General features: G+C 36.0%; 1 protein-coding gene across 2 annotated transcripts; it reads right to left on the bottom strand.

Moving 5' to 3' along the window:
• LOC110103464 (E3 ubiquitin-protein ligase SDIR1) lies at nt 1–15,728 on the bottom strand. Of its 2 annotated transcripts, none has more exons than XM_020832203.2 (9): nt 15,569–15,728; nt 15,196–15,324; nt 15,039–15,096; nt 14,883–14,935; nt 14,566–14,788; nt 14,322–14,454; nt 13,710–13,773; nt 1,710–1,835; nt 1–373 (listed from the first exon to the last, which is right to left on the bottom strand). In XM_020832203.2, exons 2-9 carry the CDS (start codon nt 15,271–15,273, stop codon nt 236–238), a joined length of 873 nt encoding a protein of 290 aa, XP_020687862.1. In that variant the 5' UTR covers nt 15,274–15,324; nt 15,569–15,728; the 3' UTR covers nt 1–235. The 2 variants fall into 2 exon arrangements, with proteins under 2 accessions (XP_020687862.1, XP_020687871.1); XM_020832212.2 differs by having other exon boundaries at nt 15,196–15,327; nt 15,569–15,724.
• Nucleotides 15,729–20,055: the final 4,327 nt, after the last annotated feature.

Below are 20,055 nucleotides of genomic sequence, written 5' to 3'. Positions count from 1 at the left end.
TCATCACAACTGCAATTTTATAAGTCACCAAATAATAATAATAATAATATGATACAGGAATAAATCACAAATTCCAGTCTAAATAAATATTAGAGGTGCTGAAACTCCGATAAACCCGTTAGCATAAACTGTACAGGCAGGCTGGGCTTAAAAGCAGCAGCATAGTTTAAATACTATAACTATACAGTGGAGGGCCAAAACGAATTAGTTCTTTAGCAACCATAGTTTAGGGTTTTTAGACCAAATAAGAAGCATCCATTTCAACATTGCTGCTATCGCCATGCCACCCACCACCAGGACCGCTAGCTTTGTGCTTGCAGACTGGGCAAGTGCCTTGCTGCCTCAGCCATGGATCTATGCAATTTGAATGAAACTGCACCAGTAAAGATAACACAAATAATTAAGGATCAAATTCAACAAGTTCCAACTAGGAAGAAATTGGAAGTGGCGATGGATGCTCATCCTAGAAAGTTGAAAGCCAGATAAAATTCTTAAGGGAGGATTTTCTATCTCCAATGATTGCCGCATTAGTATGGTGTGGACAAGTTTCTATTAAAGATAAGAGACCTGTTCATCATCATCACCAGTCTTCTTCCAACAATCTTTTGTATCATCCTTCATTCATCATTCATTTTTATTAAGTACTACATGAAATAATAAACAAGTCACTTAATAGTTCTTTTTATGATTTTTTTTTTATCCATATTGCCGTTGGTTTACACCATTTACAAAATACTTCGATGCTCATTTTATAAAACCTTTGTTTTATATGCCTGCAGGCTGCAAGAATAAAATATATTTTCACTACCTCTTCTTAATAAATGCTTATATCATTGATACCTCTAATATAATCATTCATCAATCATTCTTCATTTTACAAAGCATTCCTGTTTAACAATCCTGATTTGGGAACTTCTAAGCCAATTAAAGCAAAATTCATATACATAACCTTCAAACACAATTCCTATTGATTGATAGCTAAATCTCCCAACCAACAAGTCACGATGAGCTACCCTATTAAGTATTAACATTCCTAGTTTTATCAACTTGACCATCATTAACTTTTTAACCATCCAATACTTGAAATCATACAAGAACAAACTCAATATTTAATAGAGGCCAATATAAAATGACTTTGGAGTGATAAGCATTGAATATTCTATAAGAGACGTGTAGCTATCTCATCTTGAATAAGCACTGCAAGTGGGCCTTAACAAGCTTAATTGATAAAATTATGGAAAATGTTGTCAAACTATTGGGATCAAATCACCACTCATAAGCCAACCCCGCATTGAATCTAACAGCGACTCTATCTAGTCTACAAACACCTCCAATGCCACCACCCTCCAAAGGGCAATCTAAATTAATTTCTGCGATATTCAATAGTAATAAAAACAAAACAAAAAACCTATATTTAAAAAATCAAACATATTTTTATTTCATAAAAAAAATATAAACAAAATAAAATTAAAATAGAAAAATAAAAATAAAAATAAAAATAAAAAATTTATCCCAAAAAGCTTCTAAATATTAGATTGTTTAGTAAGAAAGGCTTGCAGTTGCAGGTGATCGAAAAATCAAAATAATTGTTTACTTATTAAAAATTAAAATGAATGAACCTTTATTACAGTTTATTGCAAAGAAATATAAAGTATGGCAAAAGAGAAAACAGAACAATTATCTTTGTAACATGCACAAAATAATCAAACCTGATGCAAGCATGGCAAGCTTCTTATCATTTCTCCAGCAAGAACTTGCTCCAAGCATACACTACATGTTAGTTCATCATCTGTGTTCCTCAAACTTCCATCTGTCTTGGAATTGTCTTGCTTTTTCTGTTAGTAGGAAATAAATTCCTTCAATAGAAGCCTCAAAAATAAATGTTCTTGTTTTAGAATTAGCTAAGGCAGTAAGTTTCACAAAATAAATTCTATGCAAAAAGCGTAAATCTTAACACCAGTACTCTCTACGCTCAGCTCAATAGTCAACTCATGCCCAACTCATATATATGTTCATCTACTAATTAAATGAACATGTTTAAACATAATTTGTGAATCTTAATGAGACATGAATAAATCCAAACTTAGGTTTACTTATATAAATTATGTTTATGATCATTCTTATATGTTGTTTAACAAGTAATTTAATAAACTGCTTGTTTAATATTTTCATTAATAATTCATTTAATATTGTTTTACAAAGCTTGTTTTTATTCTCAAATTTTCAAATCAGGTGTCAAAACTTGTAGTTAAGTAAACTGAAAGCTTCTACTGCATAATCAAACAAAAGCTCTATTTACTTGTTTGTTTGCTATTTCAATAACGTTTGAATAGTTCCTGCTTGTGTGTGTTTCCCCATTACCTTTCATTATTTAGGTCTATAGCAATCCTCTGAGAGGAAAGAAGATTTATATGTGTCTTATTGACTTGTAAGAAGCCTATAAATAAGCAAATATGCTGATACAATAATGAAAAAAAATAACCGAAAATAATACCCCAAGGCCCTAATTATGAGGATAGTTTACTAATATAGTTTCCTTCCACTATTAAAAAGCGTAAAACTCACACCTAATAAACCATTACTACTAAATTTGCAAACACTCCCCCCTCTGCATATATATATCCAACAGTTCAATCTTCTTGCATACAAACTTGGTAAAAAAATACACCACTTATTCAGAACTTGAGACAGGAAGAGTAATAGTTTTCTTGAAAAACCTAAAATCTCATACGAAATGACTATATATATATATATATATATATATATATATAGCTACCTCGATCTGGTAACCAAATTTCCTACAGCAGAGATGGAATATCCTGAGGTTAACTTTTTGTCTTCAATTAAGCCAATACAATCAGCATTGGAGAAAGCTTCTGTGAAAACCCTTTTTCTTTCATGTTTAGCTTGTTTTAGATTTTCCTTCCAGGTTCGTCCGGGACGAACAGTTGAAAGCCTTTAGACAGAGAGCTTCGTCCAGGGATGAAATTGATCATCGTTCGTACGATGTCAACCCGAGGAGATCGTCCCTGTACGAAGAGCAAATTTCGTTTGTACGAACTTTGTTTGTGAACAAACCGAGGAGATCGTCCCGGGACGAACTACGAATATCGTCCCGGGACGAACTACGAATATCGTCCGGACGAACAGGGGAAATATCTCAGCCATTAAATATCTAATTCATGTTTTTGGAAGAGAGAGAAAGCAGAGGAGAGAGAAAAACGAAGGAAAGAGGAAGAAAAGTCAAGTTTTGGGCGACTTCGGTCCGTTTTCGTCCGTCGCCGCAGTTGGGAAAGTTGATTGACTCGAGGTAAGACACATTATGCCTTTCTCAATTTTCAGAAATGTGATTTTTGACGAATTTTCTGTTTAAACTTTTGTTTCCGTTAGCGAAAAATGGGTATAACTTTGCACCGGTAAAACTTTTACCGTGTAACTTTTGGTATGTTGTAGAGATGATGTTTTTGCACGTTTTGAGTATTTTCTGGAAGTTTTTCACCGGGTATTTTGAATTCGGCGAAGTTTTTATCGAATAGAAAATTATCGGAATGTTTAAAAATATTGCTTCAGTACAATGAAAGTCTTAAAATGATGTTTTACACGATCTCTGGTAATTTGGTAATTTTCTGAAACTGTGAATTTTGATCCGTTGAATTTCTGTTGTCTGTCGTTATATTATCTGATGATTTTCTGATACGAATCTGATTTCTCTAAATCTGATATGATTTGATGTTTGATGTGATTTGAATGATATCAGAAGGAAGTTATAAGGGACTGGAATCCCTTGAGATTCTGTCTGCGGCAGGAAAGGGAGGCATAAGAGGCCAGAATCTTTTGAGATTCTGTCTGTATCAGGGAATATGAAAATGAATTCTGATATGATAATTCTATATATCTGATATATTCTGGTGCTGTAAGCACAAAGGGGGCATAAGGGACCAAAATCCTTTGAGATTCTGTCTATGTCAGGGAAAGGAGGCATAAGGGGCCAGAATCCTGTGAGATTCTATCTGGGTCAGGAATATGTGATCTGATATGTGATTTGATATATGATTTGAAAATGTGATTTGTGATTTGTACGATTATGTGATACGAATTTGATTCAGTTCTTCTATATCTGTTATTTGATTTCCATCTGATTATTTGTTCGGTGTGAATATCTGATTTTGTTTGATTTCTGTTCTGTATGAATCTCTGAATTCTGTCTGATTATTTGATTTTTGTACGATTATCTGAATTTTGTACGGCTATTTGAATAAACTGTTTTTAAAGCTTTTTGTTAGTATTTTGATATGAGAGTTTTTGGAGATTTTGATCGGCTAGTATAGTCTTGCTGAGCTGTTAGCTTACTGTGGTTATCTTCATGGTTTTCAGGTTCTGGAAAGGGAAGGAGGTTTTGGACTAGCCGTTCAGTATATGATCTGAGATTAGGTATTTTTTTACTTTTGATTTTTGTACGGTCATGACTATTTTGCTTTTCTGTTCTGTACTTTCTATTTATAGTCATGCATTATAATGTATATGACTATTTTGATGAAAGATAGAAGAAGAAAATTAAGGATGAATTTCTTTGTATATTTGGATGTTTGTAGTAGCTCTGTTTTCTGTATGTCTGTGTATTGGAAGAAAGTCTGAAAACAAATTCCAAAGCTAGATCTTGGGGTATCCGTCGCGACTCAACGCGACGGGATTCATTCCGATCGGGTTGGGTCATGACAGCTTCATCATTCAGATGCTCAAATTTTGTATATAGCAATTGTTTCCCTAAAGGTCTTCCTATAATGCTAAGAATTCATAGAATTACCATCCAATGGCTCTTCTTTGAATTTCGCATGGGATGACTCTCTCTAACAACTTATGAAATATCAGGACTTGCAACATTCTTCCTACTAATTTTCGATATAGAGATGGAACAGCAAAAGTTTCTGACAGGAAATATTGGAATAAACAGAAAAACAATTGCTGAAATGAGAATTTCAGAAGCCTCGCCAAGCAGATTTTGAGGATTTAATAGAGAAAAAACAAATAAAACACTCTTGATTGAATAGTAGATGAAAGAAAACAAACTGGGTACAATGGATTTTCGATTTTAGAGGAAGATCCGGTTCTCTCAATCTCTAGCCGGCGGCTCGAGACAAAACAAAACCTAAGAACTCTCCAAATTTCAACAAATACAAGATATACTAACCCTAGGTTTACAATCCTCCTTAAAGCATTAAAAAAAACAACAAAATAACCCACCTAATTTGAATTCCCCTCCTAATCCCTCCTAACTATTGCATAACTTGTGAACGCCACCCCCAAAAGGGGGCGGATTGATGTGGAGGTGGGATACTTTCGTCTAACAATACTCCTCTCCCAAAGACCCACCTTGTCTGCAAGGTGGAAAGAATGATCCTTCCTCACTTTCCTCATAATCACAAACGGTGAGAATTTGAAGAGATCGCTCCTTACATCTGTGCCCCGGTTTATACCTCTCCTCATATCTGAAACAGAGCCCCCCTTCGCCCCCTTCTGTTGTAAATCCGTTTTTGTGAGCTTTTTGAAATTGTTCACAGGCCTTCCTCATTCAGTCATCTCCTTCGAGGTCTCCCGAAAAGTATCCAGTGTCGACTCCTTTGGTGTCAAAAAGGTGGGGGTCATCCTATGCAAACCTCCTGAGCTACTGCATCGAATTCTTCTCTCCAGGTGCCTTTGATCCTCCACTAACTAAGCTAGCTCCATAGCCTCTTCCAAATCATGAGGCTTCATCATTCTAACTGCCGCTCAAATATCTGGTTTGAGCCCTTCCATAAAATTCCGATCTAGTACGGCCTCCAAAAGCAGGTATAGTAAGCCAGCCATATGCTCAAACTGCTCATGGTATTCAACTACCGCCCCCTCTTACGTTAGGGCAAAGAATTGCTCATAGAATTCACCTCCTCTGGTGGTTCGAAAATGTTCCAACAAACAATATTTAAACTCCCTCCAAATCCGTATGAGTCACCTCATAAACCTCCAATGATACCATGCTAAAGTTTTTCCCTCTAAGCACATCCCAGCTGTCGACAGTCTCTCCTCCATCAACCTATTGACGGTAAAGTACCTTTCCACCCGGTAGATCCACCCACGTGCATCATCTCCCTCAAAAATAGGCATCCTCAACTTCCTCGCCCTCAAATCTCCTCCGTCACCCATGTATCCTCCAAAATTTCTCATTCCCCAAGGGGGTGATTCCTCCAAATTGTGTTAATTATCCCTTCTTCACTCATATCCAAACCTTTCATCATAAGCTCATATTCTCCCTTCAAATTCAACACCCCTTCGATCATAATTAAGCCATCGCCTTTCAAATTCAGCCCCTCTTTTCAAATTCAACGCCACTCCGCTCATGCCCAAACCCATCCCACTACTCCTTATACCCTCTACCCGACTCCTCCCTAGGAATATGCTCTAGGGGAAGCATTATATCTTCTCCATCCATAATCTCTGCCTCCTGATCTTCCCTTCGCCTTATCTGATTAGGATTTTCCCCACTTCCTTGGCAATCAGCGGCTTCCCTCGCCTCTGGCGATGCCGTTTTAGTTTGGCCCTCGAGCAACTTATTCCACATCTCCTCTATGATGAAAAATTTTCATCGATCTTCTCATGGGCGGATGAAATTTAACTTTTGAAATCTGAAATTTCATATTTCAATTATCTGATCTCCCCCTCTAACACATACCTTTTTCTCTGCCATGGGTATCCAGATCTAGGCTCCAAATAGCAAAAACGGCCAAAAAATAGCGGTTTTGTTCTACAAACAACAAGATCGGAGAGAAAACACAACAGAAATCAACAAGGAAGATTTCTATTTCTGCCCGGGAAAACCACTATGATACCAATTTGATAGAAAATATTAGAATAAAAGATAAACAATTGCTGAAATCAGAATTTCAAAAGCCTCGTCAAGCAGAATTTGAGAATTTAGTGGAGAAAAAACAAAGAAAACACTCTTGATTGAATAGTGGATGAAAGAAAACTGTTGTACGGGGGGGGAGGGTCATAACATCTTGGGTTGAGTTTGGGCTTGGCAAGCTTTGGGTGTGCTAGTTACTTGGGTTCTTTTGATCCTTAGGCTGCTGGTTGCCACTCGGGTTAGGCCTTGGTTGCTTTGGTTTTGAGCTGAATTTTTTGGAGCTACTTGGTTATAGCTCATTATTGCTTGAGATGATGTTTTAGCTCATTATTTGGAGGAGTAATTGCACTTGATAGCTCATTAAGTAGAGTTGAATCTTTGCCTTTTCCCCTTCTTTGTGTCCCCTCGGTTTCTTCCTGTGATTTTATTGTGGCTGGTTCTTCTCCCTTGTTGGGTGCTGGTTCTAGTCCCCTTTGTGCCCCTTCGGTTTATCCCCAGGCCGCTGGTCCCATGGCTGCTTTGTCCGGTTCTCTGTGTTGCCTTTTTAGGTGTTGTTCTAAAATAAATTCTGGTCTTTTTATGGCTCTTTAGGTGTTGTTTTTGGACAGTCCCTTGACCTTCCATACTCTCCTGTTTTATGGTTTATTTGGAGGTAGTTTTGGGCTGTTTGGCTCCCTCTTTCCTCCTATAATTGGTGGCTGTTTGGTTCTTGTTTCTGTCCAGATTCATGGCTTTGATTATTCGATTTTTTGGAGCCTTAAATGCTGCCTTTTTTCTAAGAGTTTCTCCTGTTTTTGTTGGTTGTTTTGGATAACTGTTTTAGGTGTCTTTTGGGCTTCTTTTTGCCTATTTATAGGGAGTTTGTGGCTGTTTTAGAGAGTGTGTTATGGATGATTTTTGGATCTAAAACCCTAAGGTTTTTTCTTCTTTCTTGGAAAAGGTTGAGAGCTTATTCTACTTCTCTTCGTCTTCTTCTACGAAAGCTTGAGAGTTTGACCTCTCTTTCATCTCGGGTTCTTACCTCTTTCTTCTCGCCGCAAGTGGCCACCCCACCTATATCTTTCTTCTCAACGGATGAAATGCAAGTTTAGGGTTTTTATTATATAAGTTTGTAAGCCTCGTTTACAAGTGTCATTTTTATATTATTAAATTGTCTATTTTTGTGGAATTTTCTGTAATTTCTTATATTCTTATACCTAGGAAATCTTGTAATTTGCTTGCAAAAATTAGGGGTCTCCCTATATTTTTGCTTTCATAAAAAACAAACAAGATACAATGGATCTTCAATTCAAGAGGAAGATTCGGCTCTACCAATCTCTAGCCGGCGAAACAAAACCTAAGAACTCTCCAAATTTCAGCAAGATAACCTAACCCTAGGCTTACAATCCTCCTTAGAGCATTAAAAAACAGCAAAATACTCAAAATAACCCTCCTAATTTGAATTTCCCTCCTAATTATTACAATACTTGTGGACCCCACCCCCCCAAAAGATGGTGGACTGTTGTGGAGGCGGGATACTTCCACCTAAAAGTTTCATCATCATTAGACATAGCCTTTATAGGGGTATCAACAAGCTTATAACCAAGAGTCCAATTTTTCGAGAGTTTCAAAAACATATTTAATTTGAAAAAGCAAGATTCACTTTTTCTATAGGTAAATTAAATGCCAAGTATTTCGATTATTTCAAATCTTTTGATACAAAAATTACATTCCAAATATTTCGATTATTTCAAATATTTTGATACAAAGCACCATTAAAAATAATAGCATACCTAAAACATGTCATGATAACTCCCAACGAATAAGATGTGGTAAATATAATCTTCTAGTATCATGAATCCTACAAAAGTATGCTTATATATAATGATGCTTCCAAGATCAATCTAAGCAAGAACATTGCACATTTTATCAAGTAGGCTCATGGTCTACTATTTAAGGCCATAAATAGCCCTTCCTAAAATACAGTTATTTCCCCTAAGCAACATATCTCGGGGTTGCTCCATATAGACGGTTACATACAGATCAAAATAATTGAATACATTACTTAACATCATTTGTAGCATACTTTAACCTTGATTTATGGCCACAAACAAAAGGATTTAGATGAACTACAGGTGTGCAAGTTGGGAGAATCTGTCAAATAATTAACCCAACAAACATAGGTGAACCACTTGGCAACATATCTCGGGGGTTGCTCCACATAGACGTTTACATGCAAATCAAAATAATTGAATACATTACTTAAAATCATTTGTAGAATAGTTCACCTTGATTTATGGCCACAAACAAAATGATTTAGAAGTAATCTAGGTGTGTAACTTGGGAGAATTTGTCAAATAATTGATCCAACAAACCTAGGTCAACCACTTTGCAACTAATCACGCTTCATAACAAGCAGTCAATCCATCAAGATGAAATTTTACAACGACGACCTATCAATAGAAAATTAGTTTGGCCTCAAAAGAAGAGGGGGAATAACTAAATCCCAAACATGACGGCTGAAAAGCACATCCATTGCAACAAGGTTGCTGTTGTAGTGCTTATTGATATGTCATGGGAATAAATATAAATGACAAAGAGACCAACATATTAAAAAAAAAAAGAATAACTAATCAAATGATAGATAGGAGTAAATAGGATGAGTGGTGCGTTATCTTTTGCCTCTTCGTAGGGCGATATGAAGATGAAGGTCAAAGGACTCATCAGCTAGTGGGTGCTAATAAGTAGAATCCGACAATATGGTGGCAGGTGTTATCATGAATGGAGATAGCAGACAACAAAAGTATTATTCATGTGGATGTAGGGAGAGGAATAGATGATAATAGAAATAAGATGTGGAAGAAAAGAAAGGGGTAAAATCTCATGAAAGGTTATATCGACAAAGAGAAAAGTATCAAAATGGTACATTAACTTTTTTATAAATGATCAAAATAATCCTCAAATATATTAAAGGACTATTTTGGTCTCTCAACTCTTTATCTTTTTAAAGACTTGAGGAACCAAAAAGCTCATTTAATATAATTGGAGATCATTTTGATCCTTCATAAAGAATCAAGAGACCATTTTGATCTTTCCCTAACGACAAATGTATGCATTCTTTATATAAGTGGAACATAGCATGATGGATGGATTTTTTCAGTACGAGAGTACTTAAGATAAACATATTGAATAGCTTGAGGAAAAAGTTTATTAAACGAGCTGGTGTACGGGCAATGTAGTTTGTTCAAGATAAAGATTGAAGATATGTGAGATATGGTTTAGAAGCAGTAAAGGTATTCAATTGATGAGAAAGTAATTGATTAAGATTGTATTCTCCTAAAATAAATGATGAATATTCAAGTGAAACATCAATATTCAAGCAACATGAATGAGGTGATTTTTAGTTCAACAAAATCAATCTATTGAGGTATAAAGGGAAAAAAAGTATAATGAATTATATTATTGGCATAACAGAATAGGTAAAACTAAGACTGCATTAATTATGAAGCATTATCAATATGTAATGTTTTGATTATGGTGAAAAATTGAACTTTTACTTGATAAGATATTTGACATACATGAAGAATCTCAAAGTAACATTTAAGAAAACCCATTTAACTCATAAAAAATCATAAATCATCAATGAATGTAACAGGATAGAAAAAGCCTAAACAAGTAAGAACTTGATTAGTACTCCAAATGCAAGAAAAAGAACCAATGGTAGATAATGGAAAAGATAAATACATGACAGACAATTTTGAAAACATATGAAAGACCAAAAGAAAAATATCGAAGTCTACAAATGAGTATAACACAATCAATATTAACAATGAAAAGGAGTAAAAGTAAAGGAAAGAGCATAAGAAACACCAATCATTATGTAGAAGAAGCCAAAGGCTTCAATATCTCCACCAATAATTTTTTCAAGTTGAAATCCTAGAATATGCGATCGGAATACTAGAAAAATTATAGGTCTTAGAAAATCAATGAATGAATAATAAATTTATAGGAAATTATTGGACATAAAATATTGACAATCGATGAAATTTTATGAGGAATCACAATGCCTTTCCCGTAGTCAGGAAAGCAAGAACAATCAACCAAAATCATGCAAAGAAGTGTGGGCATGTAGAGAGAGGAGAAAAGTGTATGATTCTACATCATATTGAAAGAAGCTCATAAATGTAAAATCCAAGCTATGCCTAAAGAGATGCTAAAACAAAACCTTAGGAGAAATATGTAAAACAAAGGCTTAAGAGTTTTTTAAATCAAGCAATCATATTTCTCTTGATAAAGCATGACGGAACCAAAAGAAATAGTAGTGGGAGAATAGTTAGTAGGTACAGATGTTTTAGAGGTATGTTGAGCAGTAACAGTATAACCAAATTTGGCTCAGCATCATTTCACAGGATAATTAGTACAACCACAATGAAAGCAAGGAACGAAAGACTTCCCTCTTTGACCACAACCAATATTAGTTATGCCTCCTCGATCACGATTAACACAATGCCTTGTAGCAAGAGTGATCTCATCGGAAGATGGTGGATAAGGCAATAACTCAATAACATGAAGATTATATGAGAGAGTAGTTACAAGATTGAGAATAGAAGAATTGACCATCAGCTTATATTGTGCATGTTGGAGAGATGGATGAAGATTGGAGAAAAAATTTTCAATAACGAACTGAATATGTTGTTTCTAAGACTTAGGATCATTGAAAAAAGGCTTGTACTGAAGCAAGTTACCCCGTGGGCCAATATAGTAATCATGTATGGACATATTTTTCTATTTTAAAGAAAACGAATTAGAGAATAAGGAATATATCATAGAGATGTTAATTTTTTTAGAATAAGTAAAACTTAAAAATATCCCATATTGGTTTAGCAGACTCATGAAAGATTATTGTGGAGGCAAGAAAAGATTTGAGACTATTCAGCAACTAAGTGAGAACTACATAATCAAACACTTATCATCTGGATAACTCAACGGTATAATCAATGAGCTGAGGATGTGTATCAAATCAATGAGCTGAGGATGTGTATCAAGATGAGTGTTTTGTCATCACAATCAATAAGAAAATGAAAGACCCTCAATTATAAGAGATAATTGATACCATTAAATTTGATAAAGATTTCATTATCAGAGAAGGGTTTCACTTTCACATCATACAAGGGAGACAAAGAGACCTTGATATTATGAAATTTTGAGACACAAAATAATAGAATAAGTTCGATCAAGGAATGCAAACTATTGAAAATAAAGGGGTAGTGACAAATAGCGAACCCTAAGTGCAAGGCAACTTGATATGAGAATCAAATCTAATAGGAAAAAAAAATATTAAAAAAAAAGAATCAAATTTAATAGGAGATCCAAGGTTGTGAAAATCAGACCGGACAATGAACTACAAGAAGGAAAGGTTTACGGTTTTATGGCTCAACCGGGGTCGAATAGAGGTTGAACAGGTTGAAATAATAAATATCAAAATTATTTAAATGTCATCTAAATAGCATAATAATAATAATAAAATAATAAAGAAATAATGTAAATTTGGGGCATAAATAAATAATATTCATACTTAAATAATATAACATATAATTTTAAATTTAAACATATTTTATCTTTAAATTAAATTCAGCTTTATTAGAAAATTACTTTATATATAAGTTTATAAATTTAATATGAATCATTTTTAATTTTAGTAATAGGTTTAGATACAATTTATACCTATAAATTTCTATACAAAATTTATATTATAAAATTACATCTATAAATTCATGTTATATCATTTATTATTCAAAAATTTAATAAAAAAATGTTTTATTTATAAAATAAATAAATAGATTCGATTTGCCGGTTAACCGGTCAAACCAACGGTTCGAACCGTTTTTAACCGGTCCAATGCGAAACCTATTTTGGGAATGAACCGGACCAGCCGGCAGGTCAATTCACGGTTCTTTTGTGCTTTCCACCCCAAGTGAAGGACTACCCTTGAAGAATAGCTTTCAAGAAAAGAGGATTCACTTTACAACGAAGAGCTGCTCATAGAGGACAATCTTCGAATATATCGCAAGTTAAATATTTGGAATCAAATCTCTCATAGAATCTTCTTACATTATCAGTATTTTATCCTTATTTCTTATTTTATAAGCCTACTAGTCTTGTTTTAGAGCTTATCTTATCTTGCAAAACAATAAACAAAATCTTTTTTTTATTTAACTTCAGCCAATCATTCAAACTTATATAATTCTATTATTATCTAGTCATACCGTAGTCTATTTAGATCGATTGGGAAAAACTATTTTGCACACATTTATATATTGCATCCATATTGTAATGTATCAATTTGAGCCATGAAAAACTTAAGGAATTGAGAGGATCTAAAAATAGTAGATACTAAAATTATGCAGGAAACTCAAAACTCACAAATGAGATTCTAAAATCCGTTGTTTTTATCACAGATAATTCCATCAAGTGATTAAAAGACAAGAACATAAAATATTTCAACCAAGAAAGAGTAACTTGTCCCTTTTCTTTGAAAGCAAAAAACATTTAAAAAAAGCCCCAATGTTTAGAAAAAAGAAGGGACTATTTTATGCTCAATATTAAAATAAATAGTATCTAAGTGGTTCTATTAACATTAATACCACCAGCATAATGAAAAGCACAAAAAAAACAAAATTCCATACTCAATGATTTGTTAATTTCATAATGATTTGGTTGTATCCCACACAAATACACAATATCTATATTTCAATATAAAAATTGGGTTGTAAGCTTTAAAAATAAAAAAAGATTTTAGTGCTACACAGGTCAATCTCCCAAAGAAGAAACAAAAAAGTCAATGAAACACTACCTCGATAGGAGATCCTGAAGATGATGATGCTAGCTGTTGTGAAGTTCCATCAACGCTTCCAAAACTAAAACAACAGCAAATATATATATCTCAAAAAAAAAAAAAAGCTATTCAATTTAAACAGATAACAATAGACCCAACTTCACCAATTTCATTTATAAAGCCAAATCTATAAGATAAAAAAGAAGAATAGCACACATAAGCTAAGAAGCAAAAACACTACTTAGTTTTAACTTAATCATATATTATACAGAACAAATCCTTAATAAAAGATAGACTAATACCCTTCACATATTGATAAATCGCCAATATCCTCTTATATGGCTAATAGGATAATGTCAAGCTTGAATGGTTCCAATTTTCTTTATACCAATTCTTCAACTAGTTTATAAGCTGTTACAATTCTTTTAGTCTTATACCATATAATCATCATTTAAATTTCTATAATATATATGTTTCAAACTACATTATATAAGGTACATTCATACAATACATGTGTATAAATTTATGCATTGATATCTCATATACCATTTTTTCAAGATTCTTTGTATCGCCAGAGGCATATTATATCACATCCATATCATCAAATCAATAAAAGGGAATTAAGCTTACCTTTGTCTGGAAGACGCAGATCCTTGACGGGATTTTCCCTTGTACTTGTGAACAGGAAGCGCATTGATCTCCTCCTCACTCATAGAAGGAATTTCTGGGCTATCAGCATCAAGTGCTCTTAAAGCATCATAATCTGTGCATAACAACAAATATACAATTCAAACCATAAAGATGATGTTTTTTTTTCTTTAGGAAAGCCCACAACAAAACTAAAATTGATAAAATCACACAAACTGATCAATACCTAAATCATCAAACTCCCTATCAAGAAGAGCCAACTGGAGTCGAAGACTCTGCAACCTTCCTCTTGTAGCCAAAGCAATAGAGGAAGGAACATGAAGTCGCAATTCAGTATGTCCTAGCAAGCCGCTGGCTGCCACTGCATGTGCCTGAGCTTGAAGTTGTTGGCACGTAGCATACATCCTTAATGCAGTAGCCATCATAAAAATACCCAAAACCAGCCAAAGCTACAAGAATATAAAACACGCCCATCATCAACCATGATATACTGATCTTCAACATTAGCCAAGATAACTACAATTCAACATTGTCAAGACATACCAAGAAATTGGGTGACATCTGATGTGAATTCAGTATCAAAAACAACAAAATAACTGTCCCAACATCAAGTCAAAATATTAAATATTTCATGTCACATATCTTTGCTATAAAAAGCTATTTTCACCATATTCTCAACAAATAAAAGAAAAACAATACCAGCGATTAGGAAAGCCATAGAATTGGAATTGACAGGCCGAATACCCGGTTGCATCCTCTGTTAAAATAAATTAAAAAGCTTTAACACCATTATCACACAATATCTTCTTGCAAGAATAACTCTAAAAAAAAAATCAGCGTGTATCAATCAGCATACCATGACCCGCCTTTCCGGGATAAAACCCGGGAATCCGCTTTCAATATCTGCTCTGCTTCCCCGAAAAACGAAACTCATTGTCTCGGATTAAGTAAATTAGTGTCACTCTGCGTATGCTCTCGCCAATTGCTGCTTCAGCAAGACAAAATTTTCACACTAAAAAAAACGAAAGTTCTTCAACAAATTAAATCTCAAATACCACTAAAACAAACAAAACCTGATCTTGTGCAGGGAATTAGTGGAATATTGTAATGCGATAAATCAACGAAAAAACCCGAAGAAACAGAAAGTGCCCGCAGATCAAAATAAGTGGATCTTGAAAGAAGCCCTACATTCGAAAACCAAGAAGGGAATAAGAAAGAAAAGCGCTTACACAATAAGCGAGATAGCGAAATTTCGCCACCTAAAAGAATATCAAGAAACGGCGAGCCCTCCACACCAGCAATCGTGTAAGCTATATTGAGAAGAAGCACGGCGGAGGCAGTCGAAAAGAAAAGTACTCCGGCAGATAAAACGAGAAAAATCCAGTGCACGTTCCGGTGTCCCGCAAGAGTAATTTAAGCTTTCTTGTACCATATGTGGTCCTGTCGGCGGCGTGTCAAAATGATTTTCGGGTCAAGTTGCATCCAACATAAATTGATCCGAGTCTAAACTGATTGATCCTAATTCCCCCTGATTTTACAAATGAGTCCAGAATCTCAACCCGGACCTGACCCGCTAACCTAGATCAGGCGACTAGCGATTGCGGCGGGTTGTACACGCGCGGGTGCAATAAGGCTCGCGGGGTGGTGGCTCTATGAGTTTGAGGATGATGATATTATCCATCCTCTTCCAAGATGCAGCCATGTGTATCAATTATCATTGCAATTGCATCGAAATCTGGCTAACGACTCACATCACTTGCCTTGTTTGCTAGCCCAAGCTCGATGTCAGGTGTCAACAACAATAAAACATTGCCGGAAATGAAAAATGGTTGATGATGTATGATGGGACTATCATAACCCGCATGAATACCTTATGCCATGGCACTCTCCACTACCGCAGCATCCCTTCACTTTCTGTTTTATGTGGTCTTGTAGGCGTGTCAAAATGATTTTCGGGTCAAGTTGCATCCAACAAAATTGATCCGAGTCTAAACTGATTGATCCTAATTCCCCCCGATTTTACAAATGAGTCCAAAATCTCAACCCGGACCTGACCCGCTAACCTATATCAGGCGACTAGAGATTGCGGCGGGTTGTGCACGCGCGGGTGCAATAAGGCTCGCGGGGTGGTGGCTCTATGAGTTTGAGGATGATGATATTATCCATCCTCTTCCAAGATGCAGCCATGTGTATCAATTATCATTGCAATTGCATCGAAATCTGGCTAACGACTCACATCACTTGCCTTGTTTGCTAGCCCAAGCTCGATGTCAGGTGTCAACAACAATAAAACATTGCCGGAAATGAAAAATGGTTGATGATGTATGATGGGACTATCATAACCCGCATGAATACCTTATGCCATGGCACTCTCCACTACCGCAGCATCCCTTCACTTTCTGTTTTAGCTTTCTGTTATTACATATTCCAGTATTCTCTTTTCCTTTATTTAAAAATAGCAAATACAGCAGCGGCAAGAATATATATGCATCTGCAAAAGACTAAATCATAGATATATATGAAAAAGAATATTGCAACTATCACTGTTCTATTTGTTGTTATACTCTAACCCTCTTGCAGATTATCTCTGGCACTCCTCCGCTGAAGGCCCCAGCTCCGGTGTTTTATTGCGGGAAGGTACACCAGGTTGATATTAGAGCAAGCGACTGGGTTGATGGTTGCATAGAGTTCTCGTAAGGCTCCTGATGACGATCGGAGCTTGGATGTCATATGGGTAGCGCAAACTAGCATCAATTGGCAACTCAATGAATTGAGGGAGAACTTCTTCCACCTATCACAGATCTACGCAACGACATGTTGGACCTCAAAACCTCAATCGACCACGTTCTAGGACAAGTTCCACAACAAACGGCGGCAATGCCGAGGCCGAGAGGTCCTCAAGGTAGAGCAAGACAATGTCAAATACCTTGGCCGGCCTTAATAGAGGTTATGGAATCTGAGGAGGAGGCTGATTTCCAAAACTGCCATGAGTTAACTGATTCAGGAAACGACTATCAGTTTCAGTATTATCAACGACAGAGACACCGCAGAACAAATCAAGGTAGCCAGGGAGAGTTCCTTATAAAGATGTATATTCCTTTCTTTGAAGGGCGATTACACATAGAGGATTATCTTGATTGGGAAAGGGTTGTCGAAGCATTTTTTGATTATATGGAAATCAGTCCGGAAAAGCAAGTTAAGTATGTGGTCTATCGTTTAAAAGGTTGCGCTAGTGCGTGGTGGCTACATCTCTTGCAAACTCGTCGCTGGGAAGGAAGAGGGTCAATCCATAATTGGTTTCATATGAAACAACTCCTTAGGGGGCATTTCTTGCCCACAGATTATGAACAAATACTTTATTTACAATATCAGCATTGCTTGCAGGGATAGCGTTCCATAAGCGAGTATACGGAGGAATTCTATCGGTTGAGTGCTTGCAATAATCTTCAAGAATCTGAAGTCCAGCTTGTTGCTTGGTACATTGGCGAATTGACGGAGCTGATAAATGACAAACTTGAGCTTAATTTGATTTGGACACTCACTCAAGTTGTTAATTTTGCTCTGAAAGTTGAGACACAACTAGTTCGTCAATCCCGCAGTCACATTGGTAGACGGACCTATATTGAATCTTTTGTGGATAGAGCGAAGCGAAACTCGATAGCAATGAAACCCACCTCAGTTTCACGAGTTCCTACAAATCCTAATCAAAGCCCCAATGCAACTGCTGAAATTAAAAACCAATGCAAGGCACTAGTTCCCCATCGAGAAAATCCATACAACAAGCCTACTACTCTTAAATGCTTCGGATGTTTCCAACTCGGACACAAATCCAATGAGTGTCCAAATCAATAAAGAATCCATCTCATAGAGGGGGAAGCACATGGTGCGGAAGTCGAATTTGTTGTTGCTGAACTAAAGTCTGAAACTGGTGTTGAAGATGTCTACGGTGATGAGGGGGATCCATTGCTTTGTATTTTACAAAATTTGTTAATAGCACCAAAGACCCCAAACCACTCCCAATGTAATGCTCTATTCAAAACTATATGCACGATTCAAGGGAAGGTCTGTGAATTACTAATTGATAGTGGGTGCACCAAGAACGTCATTTCTCGATCGATAGTCCAAGCTCTGCAGCTCAAGACTACTAGTAACCTGCATCCCTACAAGATTAGTTGGATAAGAAAGGGAATGGAAGTGACAGTCACCGATATGTGTCGAGCCACGTTTTCAATCAGGAAACACTATGTGTGTGAATTCTTGTGCAACGTACTTGACATAGACATTTGGCACCTCATCTTGGGCCGACCCTGGCAATATGACATGGATGTTGTTTATAATTGCTGACAAAATGTGTATACCCTTAAATGGAAAGGGAAATGGCTCCGATACATAGGTGTGGCATACATTATCTTTGGTAAGCTATTAGTCCAGTCTCGGTAAGACAGCAGGTCCTTGATGTCTACAGTAGTAACAGACAATCACCAGGAGGTATCTCCTACTTGTTACTCGAACGAAGCAAATAAGCTACTAACTCAATTTGCAGATCTCTTTCCCACTGAATTCCCTTCCGGTATGCCGCCCCTGCGTTCACTACAACATCAAATAAAATTTGTTCCAGGAGCCATGATTCCCAATCTTCATACTACCGCATGAGTCATAATGAGTATTCAATTCTACATAACGTCATTGAAGATTTGCTTTAATAAGCAACTGATTCAGCACAACTTGAGCCCATGCGATGTAAAACCCTTAAAAAAACTGATTTTTTTCAGTGATGTTAGTCCCGGACGAACTGGTCTTAGTACGGGACGAACTGAAGAAATTGTGAAGAAATCTGTATGTTTCGTCTGTACGAACCTGGAACAGTCGGGACGAACCGTCGGGACGAACTGAACCCGAGAGCATCGTTCAGGGACGAAGCAAATTGGAATTAATTTCGTCTGTACGATCTGTGTCCAGAGGAGATCGTCCCGGGACGATCTGGGCATCGTCCTGGACGATCCTGCTTGATAAGTATCGGATTTGAGATATTTTTGATTCATTTGAAGAGAGAGAAAGAGAAGGCAGGAGAGAGAAAGAGAAGGGAAAGCTTGATTTTGGAGGCCGCGGAGCGCTTTTCGTCTGACGACGCAGTTGGAATATTTGTTTGTCTCGAAATAAGGAATCTGAATCCTATTTCTGATTTCGAAGATTTCGAGTTTTGATTATTCTGTGCTCAGTTTTGTGTTTCTGTTACCGAAAAACGTGCATAATTTTGTATTGACGAAAGTTTTACCGCACAACTTCTGATATGTTTCTGATATGATATTTTTACACGATTTGAGTATTTTCTGTAAAGTTTCTACCGGTTATTTTGAGTTCTGTGCGATTTTTATCGAATAGAAAATTATCAGGATGTTGGAAATTATTGCTTCAGTACAAGTAAAGCTTAGAAACGTTGTTTTATTCGATTTCTGGTAATTCGGTCATTTTCGGCAATTGTGCATTTTTGCAACGACGTATGTCAACTATACTATATTTTAAGGGGTTTTTATGCATTCAGCTAAATTGTATTTATTGATTGCAATACCTTATTGATATGCATACGAATGTGAATATGATTGAATTATTGTTATTGTTACTGAAACATAAGTGAAGATTGGTTGAACCGTTGGTTGGAGATTGATTTGACCTGTACATGATAGTGGGCCGATGTGATTTCATTTAAAAAGGGTTT

Source organism: Dendrobium catenatum, unplaced genomic scaffold (genome assembly GCF_001605985.2).
Source record: "Dendrobium catenatum unplaced genomic scaffold, ASM160598v2 fragScaff_scaffold_1395, whole genome shotgun sequence".
NCBI classification, from domain to species: Eukaryota; Viridiplantae; Streptophyta; class Magnoliopsida; order Asparagales; family Orchidaceae; genus Dendrobium; species Dendrobium catenatum.
The sequence above is the reverse complement of the archived record's forward strand: the minus strand, read 5'-3'. Positions and strand labels throughout refer to the sequence as shown.